The sequence below is a fragment of the Spinacia oleracea genome, chromosome 6 (genome assembly GCF_020520425.1).
Source record: "Spinacia oleracea cultivar Varoflay chromosome 6, BTI_SOV_V1, whole genome shotgun sequence".
In the NCBI taxonomy this organism is placed as follows: domain Eukaryota; kingdom Viridiplantae; phylum Streptophyta; class Magnoliopsida; order Caryophyllales; family Amaranthaceae; genus Spinacia; species Spinacia oleracea.
In genome coordinates this window covers 121,467,828-121,485,162 of record NC_079492.1, presented here as the reverse complement: position 1 = coordinate 121,485,162, position 17,335 = coordinate 121,467,828, and the positions used below count along the sequence as shown (strand labels likewise).

General features: G+C 41.0%; 2 protein-coding genes across 2 annotated transcripts; one reads left to right on the top strand and one right to left on the bottom strand.

Moving 5' to 3' along the window:
- Positions 1-4,551: 4,551 nt before the first annotated feature.
- Positions 4,552-5,004, bottom strand: LOC110793582 (uncharacterized). The gene has a single exon (XM_021998474.2). The coding sequence runs from the start codon at positions 5,002-5,004 to the stop codon at positions 4,552-4,554; it is 453 nt and encodes a 150-aa protein (XP_021854166.2).
- A 2,148-nt stretch (positions 5,005-7,152) lies between these two features.
- LOC130463549 (uncharacterized) lies at positions 7,153-14,304 on the top strand. Its single transcript, XM_056832710.1, has 2 exons — positions 7,153-7,289; positions 9,873-14,304. The coding sequence occupies exons 1-2, from the start codon at positions 7,153-7,155 to the stop codon at positions 14,302-14,304; spliced, it is 4,569 nt and encodes a 1,522-aa protein (XP_056688688.1).
- Positions 14,305-17,335: the final 3,031 nt, after the last annotated feature.

Below are 17,335 nucleotides of genomic sequence, written 5' to 3'. Positions count from 1 at the left end.
TGGATTTGAGGGTGGGTGGGAGTATACTAGGATACAAGTGCCTAGAAATGATCTTAAGATTCCTGCACTTAAGCACATTGTATCTAGTGCATATAAGTTCAATAATCGGGCAATTCCTCAATATTATCAAATGAAGTTATGGTATAGGGAGAAGGGTAGAACTTTCACTACTGGGAAGAGGGAGTTCAGTGGTGATGAGGATGCTAGATGTTTGTTAGAAACTGTGGACAGAAATAACTGTGTGGAATTGTCTTGCACAATTGATCCCAATGCAAGGAAACCTCCTGTTTACAAACAAACAAAACCACTAAATGGGCCTTTGACCCAAGCTGCTAGCCCAACAACAAAAAACCCACCAACCAGCAATATAAAACCAAAACCAGTGAAGTTAGAACCTAGGGCAAACACTTCAGCTAGAGACAATTCTGCAGTTGTTATTACCAGAAGAGAGTGGTCTGCTGCTGAAAGGGAAAGGGTTGCTTCTGAACAAAGTGTTGAACAACAAAAAGCTGAAAAGGGAGGTGTGAGTAAGGGTAAGGGGCATGAAGTTTCTGGTGAGGGGGAGGGAGTTGTTAGGAGGAGCCCTAGGGTAAAGACAGTGGCTGTGAAGAGTAAGGGGAAACAACCAACTGGGAAGAAAGAAACCAGAGCTAGCAAGAAGTTGTTTAGTTCTGAACTGTCTGGATCTGGGTCAGATAGTTCAGACTCAGATTTTTCTGATCTTGATATTGATTGGGAACCTGGGGAGGAAGAGACTATTCTAAATGATGCTGATGATTTTGAGGAGTTACTTAGGAAAAGAAAACGAGATAACACACAATCAGGTGATGCTGAGTTGTTAAGGCAAGTCAATTCCAGTTTAGATGAGGCAAAACAAGATACAGGGAAAGGGGAAAAAGTGAAATCAGTCCAAAGGAAGAAGTCACAGTTGGATGATAATCTAGAATGTGAAGAGGTTAGGATTCAGGAAGAGATTGAGGGTGAGTCAGATGAGTTAAGGAGCATTGATGGGTCTGATGATGAGGTAGACAACAGCCCTTGGTTCAACTCTGATACTGACTTTAGTAGGCCAATTAACCTTGTGTTGGGGCTTAAGTTTGGAAGTGTTCAGGCTGTGAGGAAGGCATTGAGGTGGCATGCTATCCAAAAGAGGTATGATTACTATTACCTACACAATGGAAATAACAGAATAACAACCTATTGCAAGTTTAGGTGTGACTGTCCATGGGATTCAAGCAGGAGTAAGAAACGTAAGTGTGTGTGTGAAGCTGGGGTGCAGTGTCACTTTAAGGTCCTTGTTAGGAAGTTGTATAAGCAAGATGTGTGGCAGATTAGGACATTGAACATGCAACATTTCTGTCAGAGGTTAATCATGAACTCTAAGTTGAATGCAGAGTATTTAGGAGAAAGGTATGTGGAGGAGTGGAGGAGTGAACCTCATATGAAGTTGTTTTCCTTTATGAGAAAGGTGTTGCTGGATACTGGAATCCAAATCAAGTATGGATTGGCATGGTCAGGAAGGGCTAGGGCAAAGTTGATCATTTACGGCTCTTCGCTTGAACAATATCAAAGGGTGTGGGATTATGCTAAAGCTGTGTTGAAATACAACCCTGGGAGTACTTGTATTGTGCTTGTGGAAGGTATTGAAAGACCAGAACCTCCCTTGTTTCTAAGAATGTATGTCTGCCTTGATGCTCTAAGGGAAGGTTTCAAAAAAGGGTGCAGGCCAATCATAGGGGTTGATGGATGCCATCTGAAAGGTGCTTACCCTGGTCAGATACTTGTTGCTGTTGGCAAAGATGGTAATAACAACATTTTCCCATTTGCTTGGGCCACAGTAGAGGTTGAAAATACAGAAACATGGTGTTGGTTCTTGGACTTGCTACTGAAAGAATTGGGTGGTGATAGTGGAGCAGGTTGGACCTTTATGTCAGACAGACAAAAGGTATGGTCTTCAACCTGTTTAAAGTTAATTCTTTGTATATGATTAAGTACTTCATTAATTAACATTGTGTGTACCTTGTTTTGGTTGTAAACACAGGGTCTGTTGCAAGCTTTTAGTACTGTGGTGCCCTAAGCTGAAACAAGATATTGTGCAAGGCATATTTGGGCTAATTTCAAGTTGCAATTCACTGGTTCTCTGTTTAAAGACCTCTTCTGGAATGCTGCTAGGGCTACAACTAAGGTAAAATACTTACTTTAGTTAGTTGGACTCGGGAACGTGTCCAAGTTCCCGACTCGGCTTATTTTATATTAGTTAGTTGGACATTGGGAACGTGTCCAAGTTCCCGACTCGGCTTATTTTATGTTAGTTAGTTGGACTCGGGAACGTGTCCAAGTTCCCGACTCGGCTTATTTTGTGCATGGTGACTTAAGTTGACCTAGGTTGACTTTTTCTGGTTTTTTTTGTTGTGACTGAGTTGATTGTAATTCTTGTGTGCATGGTTGCTTAATTTGACCTTGGTTGACTTAAGTTGACCTAGGTTGACTCTTTTGTGACTTAAGTTGACCTAGGTTGACTATTTCTGTAATTTTTTTTAACTGAGTAGATTGTATAGCTTGTGTGCATGGTTGCTTAAGTTGACCTAGGTTTACTTTTTCTGGAATTTTGTTGTTACTGAGTTGACTATGCTGCTTGTGTGAATATTGACTATAGTTGACCTTGATTGACTATGCTCCTTAACTGAGTTGATTGTAGAGCTTGTGTGCATGCTGCTTCTGTTTTGCCTTCTCTTTTCTGTTTTTAGTTTTTTGTTGACAGCATGTATGTGGTATTTGTAGTTTGACTATGAAGTGGCAATGGAATCTATTAAGACATTGAATGAGGATGCATATGAATACCTGGATGACATTCCCACAAAACACTGGTCAAGACATGGATTCACCACTAACTGCAAGTCCAACATGTTATTAAACAACATGTGTGAGACATTCAATGCAGTGATTAGGGATGCCAGAGATAAACCAATTCTCACCCAAATGGAGTGGTTGAGAAGGTATATGATGAAAAGGAACAACGATAAGTGGAAATCTATCAACCAGTTGGGGGGGGGGGACCTGTTATGCCTTATGTGAATCAGGTGTTTGAGGGGATGGAGAATTCAGTTAGAGCATGCATAGTACAAGCATCCAGGGACAATGAATATGAGGTTCAGCTAGGGGGGGACCAAGTTTTGGTAAACTTGGATGAAAGAACTTGCACATGTTACAAATGGGATCTAACTGGTATCCCATGTGTCCATGCATATGCAAGCCTGCTGGATAAAAGAGCAAATCCACTTGATTATGTGCATACTGCTTACAGCAAGGATACATATATACAAGCTTATGCACTTCCAGTGAAGGGTATGCCTGGCCCAAAGCACTGGGATACTTCTGACCTGCCACAACCACTCCCACCTGCAGTTAGGGTTATGCCAGGAAGACCAAAATCAACCAAAAGGAAGAAGGAAAAGGGAGAGGGAGAGGGCAATGGAAAGAGCAAGAAGCAGAAGGTACCACATCCTGATAGAGCCAAAAGGCAAAACAAATGTGGGAATTGTGGTCAGTTTGGGCATAACAAAAGAAAGTGCAAAAATGGAGCTGTAGAGACAAGTTCAGCTTCAGCTCCCAAAAACAAAGGTGGGAGGCCTCCTCTGAACAATGAATGGGTTGTGGAGCAGAGAAAGAAAAAGTGGTCTAAGCTTGAACACAATGTAAGTTTTGTTGCCTTATCTTTTGTAATTTTGCACTACAATATTTGTTTTGTTCAGGTTGTGCTTAGCAAATCTTATCCAATTACTGCAGATTCAAGGTTCAATCACTCCTCCTAACAGATTGCTAAAAAACCACCATTACAGAGATCAACATCACAGAGGCAAACAATATTGAGCCAAACCTCATCTAATGTGCCTACAGCTAGTACATCAGCTAATGTTCCCACAGCTAGTACCTCAGCTGCTCCATCCCAAGTTCAAACAAGATCCAAGATGGAATTGAAGAGAAGCACTACATCTTAATGTTTAGCCCATTAGCATTCTATTTTGTGTTGTTAGATATGTATTTCTGATGGAACAAGTAATCTGATGTTGTGTATTGAACAAATTAGCTTGTGTTGTGTTGTCCTTCAAACATCCTTCAAACTAGAAATGCAAGAACCAGTGACTTTTGTTATTCATTGAGCTCGTTATTTGGTTTTGTTCTTAATTTCTTGGTCCTTATTCCACTACTAAACAGAAATAAGAGGGAACTTGCAATACTCGTTTAAGTTTCCGTACCCGTTCCAATACTCCTTTAAGTTTCCGTACCCGTTCCAATACTCCTTTAAGTTTTCGTACCCATGTCAACACTCGTTTAAGTTTCCATACCATTTTCGAGTCTTAAAAAATAGACACGACACGGGGTTTTCACAAAATAAAGACACGACACGAAAAACGAATTTGTCGTTAATCAAAGACAACGAGTAACATAAAAGGGATCCCATTTCATTTCATTAATGATTCAAAATACAAAATGAGTCAACTATCCATAAACTGATACAATAACACCTTCCACATTTAGTTTAGTTCTTCTCTAAGCTTTGAAAAACATTACAAATACCATACACAACACAGCAGCAGCAATGGCAATGTGGTTGAGCTTCCCAAGTGTGTTGTAGTTCCCCTCCTTCAGTTTGTTCACTTCAGACATAAGAGCCTTACACTTGAGCTTCAGATTGTCACTTTCATTCAACAGGCACCTTCTTTGCCCACTCAAATCATCAACTTCACCCTTCAATGCATTCACTTCCACTTTTAGCAACTTCTTATCCAATAACAAAGCATTCGTGACATTCCTTTGCCAATCAACACAATCTTCCTCATCCAGCCACTCAAATTTCTTGCATCCCCTTGTTTCTGTAACTGGATCATACCTTTGGCAAGCTATAAATTTGCGCCCAGGATTCTCTCTTGTCCACGAAGTTAAACGTGCAACAGGGAGTCCACAATAACATTTTTGCTTTGATAAAGGAGAAGGAGGAGCCATTTTTCCTACAATTTACATTAATTCTCGTTAATTATGTTATCAATTCGAATAGTAGTAACCTAATTTTGTTAATTCATTTGAAGAACAAAAACCCCCAAATTGGATTTAAACCCTAATTAAAGAACAAAAACATAAAATTGATACCTGTAATGAGCAGAATTTTCCTTGGTTTGAGCACATAAACGAACGAGTAACAAATTAAAGTAAAACCCCTAACCTAATTGAAGTATTGAAATGGATTGGAAATTTCGGGAAAATTTTGGGGTTAAGATGAAGAAAATCGTGGAAGATTGAAACAATATAAGGAGGGAAATCCTAAACTAGCCGTTAGTGGGCCCCATGTGACGGAATTTTGGATGGAAACTGTTAAGAGGTAGTAAACAATAAATTATGGGAAGTTTAAGGTAGTAAAATAAAATAAAAATTACATAAGGTAGTAATTACAAAAGTTGGTTATTTAAAAGGTAGTAATTACGAAATGTTCCTTTTAAAAATTATATGTTAATTTAATTGTTACTTAATTTGGAAATTATATTTTAATTTAATTGTTATATATTTTAGAAATTATGTTAGTGATTTTAGTTCTTAAATTATGTTTTATCATAGGCCCCACTTCCGGATTATGGTGGCGATATTGCTGATTATAGTGTTTGATTTGCGACAAATGAAATATTCGATGGCTTTGAAAACGCAGAGAATTGGGCAAAGCAAGTGGCTATTGAATCTGGGTTCAACTTGATAAATGTGTCGTACAAAACGACACAAAAAGATGGTCGGATGTACAAGTACTTGTAATGTGACAGGGGAAGGAGAGAAAACAGTGCTAGGGATCCAGAGACCGCAAAACGGCCAAACACAAAGAGTAAGGCATGTGGTTGTCGGTTTACGATTAAGTGTGAACAACAACGAGTTGAAGAAAGTAACTGGGTTATTCAGTTGCTTCATGACCATGAAAAACATAATCACGCATTGATTGTATATCCTGAGGATCACTGTGGTGTTAGCGGTCTTAGTCTGGGTGCAAAGGAAGTTGTTCGTGAGATGAACGATGCACAAGCTAAGCCAAAAAACATTATGGTGGCCATTAAAAATAAGTATCCAGATGAATATCCCAACATGAGGCACATGTACAACTTGAAAGATAAGATTAGATGAGAAGATTCAAAAGGAAGAAACGTTGCTGAGCAGATGTTGTATATAGCTAGAGAGCACGACCACATAAACTGGGTCTCATGCAGTGACCGTATGAGTAAAGTCATTACCCGCACATTCTTAGCTCACCCTGTGATGGTAGAGGTGTTACGCACATATCCACTGGCTATTGGCTTGGATTCGATGTACAAGACAGATAGATATGGTTTTCCATTCTTGGAGATTGTTGGTGTCACACCGACAAATCAAAATTTCCTGATCGCCTATGCATTTATGAAAGACGAGACTGCAACGAGCTACCGTTGGGTGTTACAAAAGTTGAAGTTGCTCCTCGGGGAGTCCATCCTTCCCTCGACAATCGTGACAGACAAAAAGGGTGGTCTTATGAGACCGGTAGCCGAGGTATTCCCAAATTCCAGACATTTGCTATGTACTTGGCATATCAACAATGACGTAGAGGCCCATGTATCATTTTTGTGCAAGAAGAACAAGGATGTCGGTCAAGCGTTCAAGAACGGAGTTAGGAAAAGAATCATGGAGGCTACGACTGAGGCAGAATATGATCATGCTGTTGCAAGCATGGAAGATCTTTATGCAAGATGGCAGAGCGTAATTGATTATGTGCACAACACATGGCTTACTGATCATAGGCAGAAGTTTGTTCTAGCTTGGACGAATGAGGTCCTGTACTTTGGCAATATAATGACTTGTAGGGTCGAGAGTCAAGACTCTACCGTGAATAGTTGGCTTGGTAGTTCGCAAGGGTCATTGGATATTGTTTTTAGAAAAGTGCATGCTTTGATCAATAATCAAGTTACAAAGATTAAAAATGGATTAGAGAGTTTGAGACGACAACATGGTGCGTTGTTCAAGGGTTATCTATACCAACACCTTGTTGGTCGTGTGTCCCATCATGCTTTGGAGCTTATCTTGGAAGAACACACAAGGATGTGATAGTTAAGTACCTAAGTTTTTGAGAGGTGTGGTTGTGCTAAAATGTCTTCTCATGGACTCCAGTGTGCTTGCAACATATATATGGCTATCCAAGGTGGAGTTGGGTTTTATATTGACCTTGTCCATCGATTTTGGAGGACCTTGGAGATTGGAGAAGGGGCGTACATTCCTGAGTTTTTGTAGGACTCCGAACAAGTTGCCCAGCAATTCCGATCTCTTGTCGACGACATATTAGCTCGAGATATTGCAGTTGTTTGACATATTTCGAGGATCATTCACGATGAGTTGCATCCCGAGAACGCGGGTTTTGAGGAACCGGATCCCAACTTAACTAGGCGAGGGAGACCACATAAACAAAAAAACTCCACTACAAGGAATCTCAGTTTTGTCGAACTTGTGCGTAACATGGGTCCTCGTCGAAGTTGTGATCAAGGGGCGTCGTCATCAAGCACCCAACAAACACGATCTTCATTAGGTACTTTAAAAATTGTTTGTTATATACTCCCTCCATCCCTTAATACTCACACCATTTTGACTGGTGCGGAGTTTAAGACACTTGAATTGACTTATTAATTTAATGAGTGTTAGTTGATAGTGGGGTATTTTTTTAATATAGTTAGTGGGAAATGTGTAAGGGGTGGGGAGTGGTGAGTGGTGAGTGAGGGGTGTGAACTTTTAAATGATTTTTTTGTAGGGAGTCGAAATGTAGGTGGGTTAGTAGGTAGGTGTGAGAAATAATATAATATTGGTAAATATTTCCATTTATAGAAGCGGTGCAAGTATTAAGGGACGACCCAAAAAGGAAAGCGGTGCGAGTATTAAGGGACCGGGGGAGTATATGTTAATGATTGTTATATTTAACCGTTAATGTTTTTTACATTTAATCATTTCATTAGGAAGTGAATGAGCATTGATCTAATCCCATCTCGTTTCAAAGAGTCATTACGTCATGTTGCAATATGTTAGAGGATACAGGGATGTTATACCGGATGGAAACGACAGATTCAGATGTGCCGCAGAGTTTTTCTTTTGGATATGGCTCCCGATTTCCCGTTACCATCCATACCTTGTAGTTGGAAAGGCTTGGCAGATTACAACGTTAATCAAGATATCAGGCTAGAAGAGAAGCTTGGAATTGATATTCAAACGAGTTTAATTTTAGGATAGGCAGAACTTAGTGTAATGTTACGAATTTATTAGTTCGTATATCGCTATTGTGTTTTATTTATGTTATAACATATTATATCGTTATTGTGTTTCATTTATGTTATAATATATTATATCGTTATTCTGTTTCATTTATGTTATAATTTATGAAAAGCGGATTTAATAATGATAATTAAACATACATAACTTAAACGAATTACAAAGTTCAAATAAACACGAATTACAAAGTCAATTTGAAATTGAAACTACAAACTCAATTAAAAATGAGATACAAAGTCTAATAAAAATGAAGTTCATGAAGAGCCATTACAATCACTGGGAATGCAAAATAATGTTCCAATCGTCCAATAACTTTTGCGCGGTTATCACCATTGGGTGATGAGGATCATTCTGAAGTTCAACAAGTCCACGAACGACTTGGTTATATCGCCAATAACTGCAATATGAATTTAATGTTAACGACAACCAAATTTTTATAAAAATGTAGTTATAAAAGTGAATAGACTTTCATATTCAGTGTGAGAGCGGCCATGTATAACTGTAGTCGGTGGAAATTCAGCAAAAGCAGGACAAATGTATGGATGAGAGTGACCCATAAACCATGTATCGTAACCGTCTTCACACGAGTAAGGCACACCATCTGGAACAGGAGTCAGAGACGCGAGAATCAAACTGGCAGCATAACCATCGGCTATGAAACTGTAGACACTGAAAATTTAAAGTGTATTACGATTAATATAAATTAATTAATTTGGATCAATATCATAATATTAATCCATTTTAATTATTTTAGCCCACCTAAATTAAATATCCGAATTACTCAGATACAATTTGGATCATGTATTTTTGGGCTAGGTCATGTTGTTAGCCCAAAATAAACTAACCGAGTGGACCAGGTTAAAGACTCTCAAGTCACAAAATGGGCCCGAGCCTAAACCTATCAAGTCCAGTAAAGAAGTTTTCATCTCCTATAAATACTTCTCGTCTACTTCAGTGGCGGGGGATCAGAAATTCATTATTCTCAAGAGTCCATAAATTCTCTGGGAATTCTCTCTGAAAGTAGTCAATAAACACATCAAATTTGTGTCGACTGCTTAACCAAACTCAAACTCAGGTTGACATCATCAGACGATTGTCACCCTAAACTCAAACTCAGGTTGACGTCATCAGACGACTGTCACCCTAAACTCAAACTCAGGTTGACGTCATCAGACGACTGTCACCCTAAACTCAAACTCAGGTTGACGTCATCAGACGACTGTCACCCTAAACTCAAACTCAGGTTGACGTCATCAGACGACTGTCACCCTAAAACCAAATTCAGGTGTCATACACGTGTCACCATCAGCTGCAGAACAGAATCAGAGGACTTAGTTTATTTTCTTGTAAACTGTCAATTACAGAGATTGTACCCAAACATTCAAATATCAATAAAAATATTTTGTTACATTATTTTCTATCTTATTTTCCTAGACTAGAAAATTTGTGTAAACAAATTTTGGCACGCTCGGTGGGACATTCTCTGCCTCTCATCTCTGTTTCCATGGATCCAAAGAAAATTGGCTCTCAACCCGCTGGCGCGACATCTGTCACAGTTCAGGAGCGAGCTGCAGCATTGGCTGCAATGTTCCAGAAATTCAGAAGGAAAAGGTGACTAAAGAGGTTGTCACTCAACCCACCCAAAAGGCAAAAGCGTCGTCGACCGCCCCTATCCTGCGGTACATCCCAAAGTCGCAACGCAAAGAAGGAGAATCACCATTTGAGGAATGCCAGGACCCTAAAATTGAGGGAAAGGTGGAGAAGAAAGTTGATGAAGTCGCTCTCCAAGACTTGAAGAGTAAAACAATCTTTCCCCTAGCTAAGGGTAAAAAGAATCGAATCATCAAGTCGCCTACAGTTGAAGAACCTTCAGGAGTCAAGGAGCTAAACAAAGAAAAGTTTGACCCGAATGCATATAAGCTCCTGGCGAAGTCGGGATATGATTTTGAAAACCCAACACCTATGGGTAAAGTCATTGATGCTAAACCTCATGGTCTCAATGACACACAAAAGAAACTTCTGGAGTACGGTGACGGGTTTCAAGAATCCAAGACGGGGATAGGATTTAAACGCCCTACACCAGTCAAAATCTCGATATGGCGAAAAGTGAATACCTCATCTTCACAGTATATAACTGCAGAAGAGGTTGAAGAAAATAAAGTTGAAAGTGATGGTCGGCCAGAAAAGACTTCTGTTTTTGATCGACTGTGTCCACCTGCAACTAAGAACCAGGCATCTGTGTTTGACAGGCTTGGTGAACATGATAGTATGAGGAAGATATCATCAAGTCCTCAGACAAAGAGGAAAGGATCCGTCTTTAGTCGTGTCGGCGTGTCATCCATGCCTGACGACCAACCAAGACGTTCGGCACTTAGTCGCATCAGGAAGAGAAATAATGATGCAAGAAAAAATGACGACGCAAAGGAAAGTGATGACGCAAGAAGTGTGGTTCCCTCCCGCATGAAACGTACTCAAGACATAGACATCACCGAACAACAACCTCTTAAAGCAAGGGTTCGTACTGTGGTGTTTACCAATCAGGAGAAGTCATCTGATAATTTTGCGGAGGACGACCAAGAGTTTGTTTCCTCTAATCATGTGACAGCGCAAGAAGTCTCAAATTCTGATGAAGAAATAGAGACCGAGGTGGCTCCCAAAATACTTGAAGATGGGGGGCAGACGACTGTGGACGAACTAAAAGAGTTAAACCTTGGAACTCTTGAAGAACCACGTCCTGTGTATGTTAGCTCTCTTCTCACTCAAGAGGAAGAACATGAGTATGCTGAATTACTCTCAGAGTTTAAAGACGTCTTTGCTTGGAGCTATAAAGAAATGCCTGGTCTCGACCCGAGAATTGCTGTCCATCGCTTGGCGATAAAAAAGGGTGTTAGTCCAAAGAAACAATCTCAAAGACGTTTTAGACCGGAGTTGATCCCTGAAATTGAATCCGAGGTAAACAAACTTATTGGTGCAGACTTTATTCGTGAAGTCAAATACCCCACATGGATAGCAAATGTAGTCCCCGTGAGAAAGAAAAATGGACAATTACGGGTTTGTGTGGACTTTCGTGACTTGAACGAAGCATGCCCGAAAGACGATTTCCCGCTACCAGTCACGGAAATAATGATAGATGCTACGACTGGTCATGAAGCATTGTCTTTCATGGACTGTACAGCCGGATACAATCAAATCCGCATGGCTCCCGAAGATCAAGAAGCGACAGCGTTCCGCACACCGAAAGGGATATTTTGCTATAAAGTCATGCCCTTTGGATTGAAGAACGCAGGAGCCACGTATCAACGTGCGATGCAGAAAATTTTTGAAGACATGATGCACAAGATAGTGGAATGCTACGTTGATGACTTAGTAGTCAAGTCCAAAAAGAGGGAGAGTCATTTATCTGATCTCCGCAAAGTCTTTGAAAGATTACGAAAATGTCAACTAAAAATGAATCCCCTTAAATGCGCATTCGGTGTCACATCTGGAAAATTTCTAGGTTTCATTGTCAGGCATAGGGGTATCGAAATTGATCAGACAAAGATTAAGGCAATCCAAGAGATGCCCGAACCTCGAAACCTTAAAGAACTTCGTGGTCTTCAGGGGCGTTTGGCATACATTCGAAGGTTCATCTCCAACCTTGCTGGGAGATGTCACCCATTCAACCATCTCATGAAAAAAGATACTTCGTTTGACTGGGATGACTCGTGTCGAAAGGCATTCGAAAGCATAAAAAAGTATTTGTCTTCTCCACCAGTGTTGGGGGCACCAGTCAAAGGAAAACCTCTTATCCTTTACATTGCTGCACAAGAGCGGTCGTTGGGGGCAATGTGCGCTCAAGAAATAGAGGATCGCAAAGAGACGGCTCTTTACTACCTGAGTCGGACTTTGGTGGGTGCTGAATTGAACTACTCACCCATTGAAAAAATTTGTCTTGCTTTGGTTTTTGCCATCCAAAAGTTGAAGCATTACATGCAGGCTCATACAGTCCATGTCATCTCAAAAGCTGACCCAATCAAGTATATCCTTTCAAGACCAGTTCTCTCAGGACGACTTGCTAAATGGGTTGTACTCATAAAACAATATGACATTGTGTACGTGCCGCAAAAATCGGTCAAAGGTCAAGCAATAGCAGATTTCTTTGCAGATCATCCAGTGCCACCTGAATGGGAGCTTTCTGTTGATTTGCCTGGGGAGGATGTGTTCTATATTGACGTACTCCCACCTTGGGAAATGTATTTTGACGGGGCTGCTCGTCAAGATGGCGCGGGAGCTGGGGTTGTCTTTTTGTCTCCAGAAAAGCATGTTCTGACTTACTCGTTTGTGTTAACTCAGTTATGCTCAAATAATATGGCCGAATACCAAGCCCTCATTCTAGGCCTCCAAATGGCTGTGGGACTAGGATTAAAGGACTTGGATATTTACGGAGACTCACAGCTAGTGATTAGCCAACTCTTAGGAGAATATGAAGTCAAGAAAGAGGATTTAATTCCTCATCACAGACATGCAACAAAATTGCTTGAGAAGCTTGACACTGTTAAGTTAAATCATGTTCCAAGGAGTGCCAACAAAATGGCTGACGCACTTGCAGGGCTTGCAGCCACTTTGGCACTGGGGGCAGAAGAAACCATGTCAGTACCGGTTTGTAACCGTTGGGTCGTTGCGTCAGACATAGACGAAATTGAAGATGAGGAATATGAGGAAGTCGACATGATCACTGTTCATCAAATTGACCAAGAAGATTGGCGTCAACCAATTGTTGACTATCTAAGTCATCAAAAATTGCCTAGTGACCCAAGGCATAGAATGGAGATTCGTCGTCGAGCCCCTCGATTTATACTTTTTAATGGAACTTTGTTTCGACGATCTTTCAACCACTCATGGTCGAGATGCATCGGAGACGAGGAAACAATGAAAGCCATGGAAGAGGCTCACGCTGGAATTTGTGGTGCACATCAATCAGGTCCTAAATTGTATGATTGCCTTAAAACAATGGGCTATTATTGGCCAACAATGGTGCAAGATAGCATGGACTACGCGAAGAAATGTGAAGCTTGTCAGTTTCATGCTAATTTCATCCACCAGCCTCCAGAACCATTGCACCCTACGGTCTCATCTTGGCCTTTTGAAGCATGGGGACTTGACGTGGTTGGTCCAATTACACCAAAGTCGTCTGCGGGTCAAGCATATATCTTAGCAGCAACTGATTATTTCTCTAAGTGGGCGGAGGCCATTCCTCTTCGCGAGGTCAAGAAAGAAAATGTCGTCGACTTCATTCGTACCCACATCATTTACAGGTACGGTATACCTCGACGGATCATCACTGACAATGGGAAGCCATTCTTCAACACATTGATGACAAGTCTTTGTGAGAAGTTTAAATTCACGCAGCATAAATCGTCCATGTACAACGCTCCTGCAAATGGCCTAGCGGAAGCCTTCAATAAAACACTTTGTAAATTGTTGAGCAAAGTTGTTTCAAAATCAAAACGCGACTGGCATGAAAGGATAGGGGAAGCTCTTTGGGCTTACAGGACGTCATACAAAACAGCAACACAATCAACCCCATACGCTTTGGTGTATGGTGTCGAATCTATTTTGCCTTTGGAACTTCAAATTCCATCATTGCGAGTAGCTATTCAAGAAGGGTTGACTAAGGATGATAATGACAAACTTCGTCTAGTAGAGTTAGAGGCACTTGACGAGAAAAGACTGCAGGCACAACAGAAATCGGAATGCTATCAGGCTCGTCTGTCACGCGCATTCAACAAGAAAGTTCGACCTCGCTCTTTTCAAGTGGGGGACATAGTTCTAGCAGTGAGACGACCTATCATTACTTCACGTAAGACTGGAAGTAAATTCACTTCAAAATGGGATGGTCCATATGTTGTGCAAGAGGTATACACTAATGGGGCTTACAAAATCGTTGACGCAGAAGGACTACGCGTGGGGCCTATCAACGGCAAGTTTCTAAAGCGGTACTACTCATGAAAAGTGGAATCTTTGTAAACTCCTAAGTAAGAGGATAAACTGCTCGCCCAAAAGAAACAAAAAAAAAAAAAAAAAAAGAGATGGGTGTTGAACTACGTTGGCTTGATCTTGTAAAGTAAATCATCAATTATTTTGCAAGTACGTAGGCAGCTTGAGTAACAAAAAAAAAACTATTCAAGTGCAGCCACACCAAAAAAAAAATCACAAACATTACTACACTCCTGGCCCGCAAGAGTCTAAACTGTGAACGGCAAAATAATTATTCATTACTACACTCCTGGCCCGCAAGAGTCTAAACTGTGAACGGCAAAATAATTATTCATTACTACACTCCTGGCCCGCAAGAGTCTAAAACTGTGAACGGCAAAATAATAAACAAAATATGTTCATGTAATAAGTATGAGTAATGACAAGTATTTAGACAATACATCAGACAAAAAAGAAAGGAAAGCAAATAAAAAAAAAGATACGCCTTCACTCCATCCACTCATAGGGCTTAATCATGGATTGAAGCTCTTGTAGGTGCGTCTTCTGTTCTTCGAGTTGAGAGATCTCTTCGGCACTCACAAAAGGCGTTGATTCCAATTCGTCAAGACTTTGCTTCGCAACCTTTACTTGATCCTCAAGAGATGCCAAAGATGTACCACTAGTCGCCAAGTCACCTACCAAGTAACTCTTGATCTCACGAGCTTCCTTCAATTCAACTTCAAGACTGTTTATCTTCTTCGTGATCGCGACATCCTGTTCCTCCAGCTGTTTCTGCCTTTCCCGTGCCTCGGCAAAGTCAGACTCGACTTGTCTAATCACCTCAGCTTGGGCGTGTATCTCACGCTCCACCTGGTCAGATCTCTGTCGCTTCGCTGCAGCCTCTTCCAACGCAAGATAAGACTTGACAGACCAAACATAGGAGTCTACCTTGCGTTTCAACAAACTTGGATCACCTCTAAGTTGTTGGATTCCCTTATACACCATGGAAGCTTCTTCATATCTTTGGGTAACCTCGAGAAAGGGTGTGCTCTGCAATAGGCGTAAATATTCTGCACCTATCAGTTTTACTGCATTATTGAAGATAGTAGAAGAATTTGGACCCGGACGAAAAGAACTAACAGACATGGCATGGGTATGAACAGTCTTCGATACATGATTAGAGACATTCACGGGAGAAGGTCGAACGCCCAAAGCCTTAGAAGCAACTTCAAGAGAGTTAGGGCCGTCGACTGATTGTTGACTTTTGGGGGAAGATGATAAGTTGACATTCGAATTCATCTGCGCCGAGCCTAGGGGAGCCAAGTCCTTTATGACAGTCAACCCTTTCCCTTTTCCAGGAGTTGATCTAGGGAGAAACGGGTCGTCACCCTGTGCAAACAGATAGTCAGTCGCAGTATTCCCTATATCAACTTCCAAGTCGAGATCACCGTCCTGCAAGTTAAAAATAAATAAATTGAGGGACGATTATTTTGTTTGGTTGATAGGGTGTTACTTTCTTTACAAGATATGCTAGACAGAAATGTTAAGGAAAAATCTGACAGTAAGTAAATAAGAAGTACTCACTATTTCAAGGTTGGATGGTACAACGGATGATTCGGGAACGTCCAAGAAAAACCTATCAGTGCCCAAGTCGTCGACGTCCATACTTAAGTCATCAGAGTTTTGTCTTACCCTTCGTCTGTGTTTGAAGTCGACATCAGACTCGGCATCGCTAGCAGTCTTATCATTGTTGTCAAGTCCAATCAACGGGCGTTGAGCACTGTCTATTCCGGAAGAACGTCGTTTACGACTGTCGTCAGTCCCCTCCGGATGCATGACATCACTTCTTTGACGAAGTACCCCTTTCTCGTTACCTTGACATTGTTTAGGCTTGGACGTGTCAGACACTGCACCCGAACAAAGAACATCAACACCTTTTCTCAAATCGCCTATACTTATTGTAGGCCACACCTTTTTGAACTCAGGTGTCACCAATTCCTTCCAATTGAGAGACTGACTTGGGGTGAATACTCGAGATCGACTGTCTTTGAAGAGTATGATTGACCAATACCTCAATGCCTCATAGTAAGTTACACTTCGCTCGTCCACACCACGACGAAGTACACCTGTGATCTCTTGACAAAAACCGAATTGTCTACCAAATCGATGAGGGGAATATGGTTCAACATAAAAATGACCATCATGAGATTCACGGCGCAAAACAAGATAACTTGAGCGAAGAGCCATCATGTAACTAAACTTCACTTTATCTAAGTTACCATCGTCAAACAAACGCTCATTCCTATTTTTGTTCAACATCATGCAACCCACATTCATTTTCGCCCCACCATGTATAAGAGTGCGTGCATCACCGTCATTGAAATATTTTGACCCCTGCGCCCCTGAATATATGACCATTAAAGGCCCGAATGGAACAGGATCAGCATCGTGATGAGTGTTGAAATAATATGCAAGCCAAGCATAGAGATAATGAGCTGGGAAGAAAGTCTTGGAATAGGAGGGCTTCGAATTGCTTGAAATGCTATTTAAACCACGGTAAATGCTGGTAAGCACAGGCACCGCAAGACTAAACGTCTCACCTCGCGCCATCAGAGTAGCAGTCTCAAAGGTTCCCGGTCTAATCAGCCTGTCCTCAGACTGAGGAAGCACAAATGTACACAACCAGCACGATAAAAAGGCTCCAACATAAGTGATTGCTCTCCTGTTAGCGCCAACAACTCCAAGAGATTCAAACAAGTCATTTTCTTCTTGTGACCAAGATATTGGTTGAGCTTCAATGTTCACATCAGGGTTGTTAGTAACCTTCGGGCGACTCTCGGTATACCTTCGTCTTTTAAGAGGGACTTTGTGAATCCTTTCCCTTTTGCACCAAAAGTCAATCCATAACTGAGCGGTAACCCCTTTCTTTGACTTAGGATCCTTTGCAAGTCGATGATAGACTGTAAAGAGAATTACGCAAGCTTGAGATATTTGTCGATTACCATTCTCATCTCGCGCTCCAAGCATATGATAATCAGGGATCGTCTCATCATATATTCCTCCA